Below are 7,839 nucleotides of genomic sequence, written 5' to 3' on the forward strand. Positions count from 1 at the left end.
CTTCCGATTACAAGACGAACTGCCAACTCTTGCACAATCCAGATTTACCTAATACCACGTTTTTGGTAGTGGAGACTACCTGAAAAATATATCATTTTTACCACTTTACTGTTTATTCTATGTCTACTATAAATAAAGTTACAGAATGTCAAAGTAGTCAATGAGTCATTGATTTGCTTGTATTTTGGTCAGTCTGACAGTCAAATAACAAAGACGAAAACTTTGTACCAGCTAACATATCTAACAAGGTATATAATTAAAGACAGTGGGCTAATTGTGTTAGGAAATTCTAACAGCAAAGTTTTAATCAATGTTTTAGATCACATCGACTGGGCCTCAGAATCAGGATTTTCTTTTTCTTTTTTATTAAGATGAGTTTTACACATAAGCTGCTAGTTAGCAGCTAGAAAACACTGGTAAAAAATAAGTGAACACTTGATCATTTCAGTGCAACACAAACTCAGTTAAAATTCAGAGATCTTTTTAAAATCTTTCCAGTTGGAAAGCATAAACCATTGTGAATTAATCTGATGCAGAGTGACAACAGTTGCACTGCAAAGACAACAACAAGACAGCCCCAAAAGTGGAATGGTTTTGCAGGTGGTGGTCACAGACATGACTGATTCTTCCTCTGGTTTGTTTCTTATCTTTCTCTTCATGAGCGGAGGTTCACACTGAGCACATGTCACAAGCATGAAAGAGTCTGGAGATGTGGTGGCAAACGTTGCAATGCCTGCACTATCATCTGCAAAAGCAACTGCGACCAGTGGTGGACCTACAAGCTTTAATGTTATCTAGCATGCCAATCGAGCTGCATGAGCACAGGTCCCATTAAAGCATGCTGACTCCTCATACCACCTTCAATGAGTCTGATTTTGACAGTTTGGTCAGAAACATGCACATGAGTAGCCTACTAGAGCTCACATTGTAGGGCTTGACAGTGCCCCTTCTGTTCCTTCTTGTTATTTCTATTTCATTTAGCTTTAAAAGGCCAGCAAGTAGTGTATGTGCCACACACTGTGGCTTTTTGATTTTCTTGTATCCATCTGTGGACTGCATTAAATCAAAATAATAAAATAAATATTTAAAAAATTAAGTATTTTATCAACTTACTGCTAAATGCTATTCTGTAAGAGAGTTCCATGATCATGTTGCCAACATTGTAAAATTAAGATTATTTAGCAAAGACACATTAATCTGCAAATATCCATGTACCAACACACCCCATTTTACAGCGCAGAGTCTCACACACCACCACCTGTGTCCTGTAGATTTTCTTTCCTTTTTTGTGTGCTGCAAGCTGAGGGATTACTCTAAGTAATGCTGTGGAGTGGCTCATTAGTCACTGGATAGAGCCCTTCACCTCAGGAGAAAAGAGGAATTGTGCAGACACACACATACAGTACTGTAGACACACACATTTACCCCATGCAGACTGTTCAAGTAAAAACAAATAACTGCGGCTGATATGTGGTTTCTGGATGTAGAGAACAACCCATTCAAAGAGCAAGTGTCTAAAAAATATGCTAGTATATTATTTAGAGTGATAACTCAGTCTGCAACACCAAAACTCAACATCTGCTTTATGTTACATTCAGTTCAAGTGATGTTATCAATGAAGCAAACCTCAAATGGACGTCCAAAAAAAACTGTGGGACCCCACACAATCACAGGGCACTTGTGTGGGCAGTAGGTATACTAAAGAGGGAGTTTTATGTGTGAGCATGCATCAGTGTCTTTCTTCAGTGTTTATTTAGTTTATCTTTTGTAGCACAAGTTTAGCTGTATCAATAATTGAGCCTTTAATTACAGTGTACTTAGGCATTCAGGGAAACAGATAACAAGCTGAAGATGTAGGAAGGAGAGATGTGTTGTGAATAAACTCATCTCTCCAAGATGTATTGACTCAAGCCAAGACAGTCTCACACAATTTCGCCGAGTGGTCAACCGTATTTGACATCAAGATTTTCATTATGATATCACCCTAAGCAGAATTATTTACTCTAATGACCCTTTTACAGCTTCATACTGTTTTTTATGAAGGTGTGATAGCCATTTATTCAGCGTAAGAGGCAAGAATTTTCTTGGTTGAGATAAACCCATTATAATGGAAATCTGTTTAAGCATATGGACTATGCTCTCTGTATTATAATAATAATAATAAAAGTAACAAGAATAAAAATAAGATGGAAATCAACAATAAGTGGTCTGAATTTAAAGATACAAATATGCATTCATTAGAATTTATTATAAATTTATAGAGGAGTTTTTGGTACTTTGGCCCTTTGGCTCATGCGTGTGTAGGTGGCTACATTTCAGTGCCTAAGCTCTATCAAACAACTGTCTGCCAATATCCCCTATTGAGTTTTTTATGTAGCAAATGATGTATAGTGGGTGGATCAGTGAGTGGGCAGGTGGACAGTCCAAACGGTGAATGTTTCCATGTTTAAATGTGTGAGTGTTCCCCACTGGGCTTCGAGCCACAGTATCCATTGTAAAACCTTTGATAAAGTGATCTCTCCTAGCAGTGTGCAGCCAAGTACATATTAATAATGCATGCTACATTCTGCCTCACACTTATTTATGAAAGCATGAATAGGCACACATAAATGGACACTTATTTCACACACCTGTGGCTAGGTAAGCTGCAGCCTTTGGAAGGTCATCCATCACGCGGAGTTAGATATCAGATAAAGAGAGACAGACAAGACACAAGAAAGAGAAAGACGAAAGCCAACGGGAGGATGAAAGTTTGAAAGCACTTGTCAAGTAAGTGAAAATGGCTTGAGTGCCTTGGGCAATCTCCAATTATATTGACATTGCGAGTCACTTCCAACCTCATATCAAAAGCACTGAGCAAAAAAGGAAGTCCCAGTTGCAATGAAGATTCGCTTCCTGCATTTTGCCTAATAAAGTTTAGAGCAAAAAGCCCTCCTTTGACTTAGAAGATTGGTCAGCAAAAATCTCAAAGCACAACTGAAATCTAGTGGGACAGTTTGCTTCCTGTATACTATCTTCTGGCTTGAGTTTGCTGGTGTTTATTCTCACTTCTACTGTATGCGGTCTGCAAGTATTAGAAAGACTATACCCAAAAGGGAAACCAATCGCACTATTCGCTAAAAGCCTTCTTTATTTCCTCAGCTGCTCTCACTATGATCCTTTGCTCACTGTCTATCTGTCCATCAATCCACATAGCCATTATTTTCATGTTGACCTGCCTCTCTTTCCCAGCATGCATTTATCATTTATCTTCTCATCTATACATCTCATGACAGAGAATCCAATATCAGTGTGCCTTGAGGTTACTCATAAAAGAAGATGAGGCATAATAAAGAGTGAGACGTGATCGATGTGTGGAGGTTGGATCAACTGTCAACATAAAGTTGACGTCCCACCCACCACCTACCCTTATGAACTTTTCACATAGAAAATACACCGTAACATTGCCCAGTATTGCAGCCATTTCTCTCTTCTACTGCTTTTCCATGCAGTAGAGCCAATACTCACTTTGCTGCTCATGCATCTCGTGGCACCAGCACTCGGAAAATTGATAAGAACATGAGTGGCTTTACTTAACAAACAAAAGACAGACACTTGGCAGGACACATGTTTATGGACATTCATAAACACTCCCTTTCCATTACTAATTAGACAACAACTGCAAGGCCTTAAAAAGGCAATGTAAGGCAATTTGCTATTCAGACTCCTAGTGGAGATGAGAATCTCTGCCCTAAAAAAGAAAGAAAGAAATTGGGGGGGGAGAACATCCCGAGGGTCGAGGCTCTCATTATCACATTCAGTCCAAAAGAAGAAAGATCTCAGTCCCTGCTTTCTACTCTTTTAAGTGTATGCTTCACCCACTGTTCCTTTAGCATACAGCATCTATCCTCTACTATGGAGCCAAATTAGATTTATAAATCGTCACACACACATACCTTTATAACAGAAACATTAGTTGGCTATAAAATGTCCATCAAAAGTAATACGCACTCCTCGGGTTTAGACTGTGATAACATACAGACCTCCTAAAGGTTGTTCTGAACAACTGTTGGGTAGTTGTGTACTTTAAAACAACTAGGAGATCCTGTTACTAAACCACTCTAAAATGTTTTGAATGATACTCTATTTAAAGGCTTTGGACTTCAACCAAAGAAAAAACAACCACATTTGGAAAACTAAGCCAGAAAAATATGCAAACAAACAGATAATGCGCAGATGGTGGTGTTAATGCAGAATTATGTGTTACGTTTTGGGCAATAACTTGTGAATTACTCAACTTAACTATTCATGCTTTACACAATAATGCTGTTACAGTTATATGTTGTGTCCTACTTAAGGAAAAGCAATCATTCAGTTTGGCATAATAATATAATTTCTCCCCATTTACAACTGCTGTGCTGGTAGGTGTGATTGTTGGATATTCAACTAAACTTCGTTTTACTGTATGTGGATGTAGATCAATGTATGTGAAGATTTAAATCTCCAGTCAGATGCATACAGTATATGCATCAATAAACATAATTCAGCTACCTTTATTAAATTTGTATGCTATATAGAGACTGAATTTTCTTTAACTTTTTTGTTGCCTTTAATAACACATGATCATGACTTTGCAAGTTTGTCTGTGACAGATGCAGCTCAGAAAACAGAAGGCTTTTGTATCTAATTGCTTTTAGTTTTGGGACTGTCACAAAATCTACACATAGCACAGGGTGTCGTGCTTGTTCAAGACAAATCAAACATAAAAACAACTTAATTTTTTATCATCTTTTTTAAATTGCTTTTATCCGTGTTGGCAGTTTTCATCCCTGGTCTGAAATGAATTAAATGTACCCAAAGTGAATTCCTGATGCGATTTTCACTTGAATGACAAATCGGTTCATCTGCTGTTATTTGTATTACTTTTACATTGACTAAATACCACAAACATCCCTGTGTCACCAAAACCTAATGTGCTCCAGTTTATCTTTAGGTTTTTACAATCACACTCTGATTATTTAATATCCATGGTGGAGTCTTAGAGAAGAACAGATGGAAAACTGGTCGCTGTCATGGCACTAGAAGAGTTTGTCCTGTGCAGCATCAAAAGCTACAAACAAATTGCAAACTGACAGTTGGTTCCTTTGAGAGGAGTGAATTTTACCTCCAAGGCAGCAGACCTCTTGTGTAGCAGCTGCTCTATGTTCCTGGCTGCTCTGGCCACTAGCTCCTCCGCATCGTTTTGCTCCACAGTGTAGAGGTGCTGGTTACTCAGAAAAATCTACATGGAGAAAGACAAATGTAATTGCTGTTTTAATACAAAAAAGACATTTTTTTACACACATTCATTTGTTTAAATTATTGTTAAAGCTAAATATAATTTACACAGGAAATTAAGAGTTTAAACATTTAGGGGAAAATATACAAGGGGTTGACTTAAATTTTAAGAAAGGAATAGGATTATGCTCAGATTTTATGCATGTCTGTGTATATTCCGGTGTTTATACCTGAGTGAGGCTCTTCCCAGCTGCAGCTGTGTCTGCCAGGGTAACAAGCTCTTTCTGCATCTGATCAACCCATTCTTTAATCCTATGGGACAAAGAAATGCACACAACCAATCCTGTAGCTCAAATATAACCAGTTTAGAAGAGACGTTGCATGCATTTCAGTTAAACTGTCTTTCAATCTACCGTATATCAATCATCTAAAAAGACCAACCAAGTCACTTGATGCAAAAACAAACAAGGTCAAAGAGAATCACTCTTGTGGGTCGGGCAAAATGTCAACCAATCAAACCCAGATCACCAGAAACAAACACAATGTCATCTAATAAAGCTTGTGTCACTGCATGTCAACTAATACAATTGCTTTCAGAGAGTTCAAACATGAAGTCAACCAATCAGATAAGTGCCAGCTATTGTTGCGACTAGTGACAGTGATGTGAGTGGACAGGCAGGAGGTGGGCGGTAGCTAAGACCAACATGCTTTTCTATACCTCAAAGAGCTTTAATCATTTCCAGCCTGCTGGTGCCATTGATGTACGAATAATAGCAACCAAACAACAGACTCAATGATGGTACCCATTCGCTTGAGTGAAAATTGCTCACCTGATGCTTGCCTTTTATTTTTATTTATTTATTTTCTGTGTCGTCGTGGTACATCAGTCACTGTGCCACACACTGGTTTATACCTTAGTCTCATCCTCCTCCATTACTCACTATGTACCACTTGAACAAAGTGGCCATGGATGATCACTGGGAAGAGTAGAACCTAAGACATTATGCATGATATGAGACAGTGGCTTGTTAGGATAATCACATGTTGTCAGGTGATGTGAAGTTGTAATGAATGAATGAATTTGCTGATAGTAAATTATACTTAATACTGTTCAGAATATCATCAGGTATATTGAAAATGAGTAGGTGTAAGTGTAACCCAGATATTAAATAAGAAAATGTAACCTGTGCATTGATTCTAATAACAGACCTCACTGAGAACCTCTACAGAGTCTGACCTTGGTATGTGTGGGTGTGTGTGAATGTGTGTGTCGTGCAGGGTAGGGGTGAAAGTGACACACAGGAGCCACCAGTCTATGAATGTCTGACTTTTTTGAAAAAAAAGAAGAATTAAAAAAAAAAAAGTGGAATAAAAAAATGATTGACAAACACAGTTTTTAAAAGAAAGTAAAAGAAAGTATTCCTCTGTATTTGAATTAAAAAGGGATTATGTTACAACAAATGTTCATTTGAGAATCTGCTAAAAACAAATCTAACTGAAGTAGAATTACATAAACTGAATGAAACATGAAGTGAATTATATCCATATGTGACTGAATGTTTAAATGTGATGGGGTTTCTGTGTTAACAATGACATGAAATGTAATGAAGTGATTTTAAAATTTAAACTTTAAACTTTGTGTTAAATCACGTAAGTCAGATAGATAAATAGAGATAGATAAGATGTGGGTGGACATCAGGGGATTAGATATTAATGCTGGGCCCACGTCCTCATTTTAAGTTTGACAGCGTTTTAGTAGGTAAAGGTGAAAGCTTGGACATGAATTGAGCTGCGGTGTGGGGAAGGCCTCGAAGGGGACTGGCGGCAGCGCCCGGGCCTGGCAGATCCCCACGTAGTAAATAGGAGTGAAGAAGTTAAAGAATTGAGAACAACGAGGGAGGGAGGGTGGGGCACGTAAACGAGAATGAACAGCTTGCAGAACTGGGGGAACCTATATAGATGACAACCGGAAGGAGTGTGCTTGGAGGCGTGGTCCTGCTCCTGAAATTCCGATACATAGGGGAGAAAGGGTGAACGTGAAAAGTTAAGTGAAGAAGAGATATAGGGTTCTTCCCCTTTGTCTTCTGTGAGATGAGCAGCTCAGAAGATTTGACCTGAGATGTTCACAGTTGAAAATTACAGCAGAGACGCTAGAGGGACTGACCCAGCCCGACCTGTGGACCAGCAAAATGGTTGTATATTTTTGGCTTTCCTCTCTGCTTAGTGTGTGCGTGTGTGTGTGTGTGGTGTGTATGTGTGTGCGTGTGTACAACATACTTCCACTAAATTCCCAAGGGATACTCATTTCCTGTTGGGTGATTATCATCAACTCAGAACACGGGGATAAGTGCATCTTTAGGCCTGGTTGTGCTCACCCTTTCTCCAACCTCTCCTCACGGAAGATAAGAATAAAATCAGCATTAGCTCAGAGTCAGTTAATAAGATAATTATAGTTCAGGTGATTTGATTGTTGTTTTGTGATTATTACTATTTGATTTTGCTTTGATCCTGCTAAATTGCTTTAATAACATTTCCTGCAATTTGTCTAAATTGTAGACATTCACTTTTTAACCTTTTGTGAAA

The 7,839-nt window shown here is 38.3% G+C and overlaps 1 protein-coding gene across 1 annotated transcript in view; it reads right to left on the minus strand.

Annotated features, from left to right (window-relative positions):
* The window catches only part of LOC102199254 (voltage-dependent calcium channel subunit alpha-2/delta-1), a gene marked incomplete at its 3' end in the record, with an annotated part of 68,450 nt that overhangs the window by 54,136 nt on the left and 6,475 nt on the right, over nt 1–7,839 (minus strand). Inside the window, exons 2-3 of the mRNA XM_013910034.1 lie at nt 5,487–5,568; nt 5,113–5,260 (exon numbers count right to left, since the gene is read on the minus strand). Of these exons, the coding sequence (XP_013765488.1) occupies nt 5,113–5,260; nt 5,487–5,568 (230 nt within the window). The remainder of the gene's footprint in view (nt 1–5,112; nt 5,261–5,486; nt 5,569–7,839) is intronic.

The sequence above is a fragment of the Pundamilia nyererei genome, unplaced genomic scaffold (assembly GCF_000239375.1).
Source record: "Pundamilia nyererei isolate P.nyererei 1_Seehausen unplaced genomic scaffold, PunNye1.0 scaffold00035, whole genome shotgun sequence".
NCBI lineage: Eukaryota > Metazoa > Chordata > Actinopteri > Cichliformes > Cichlidae > Pundamilia > Pundamilia nyererei.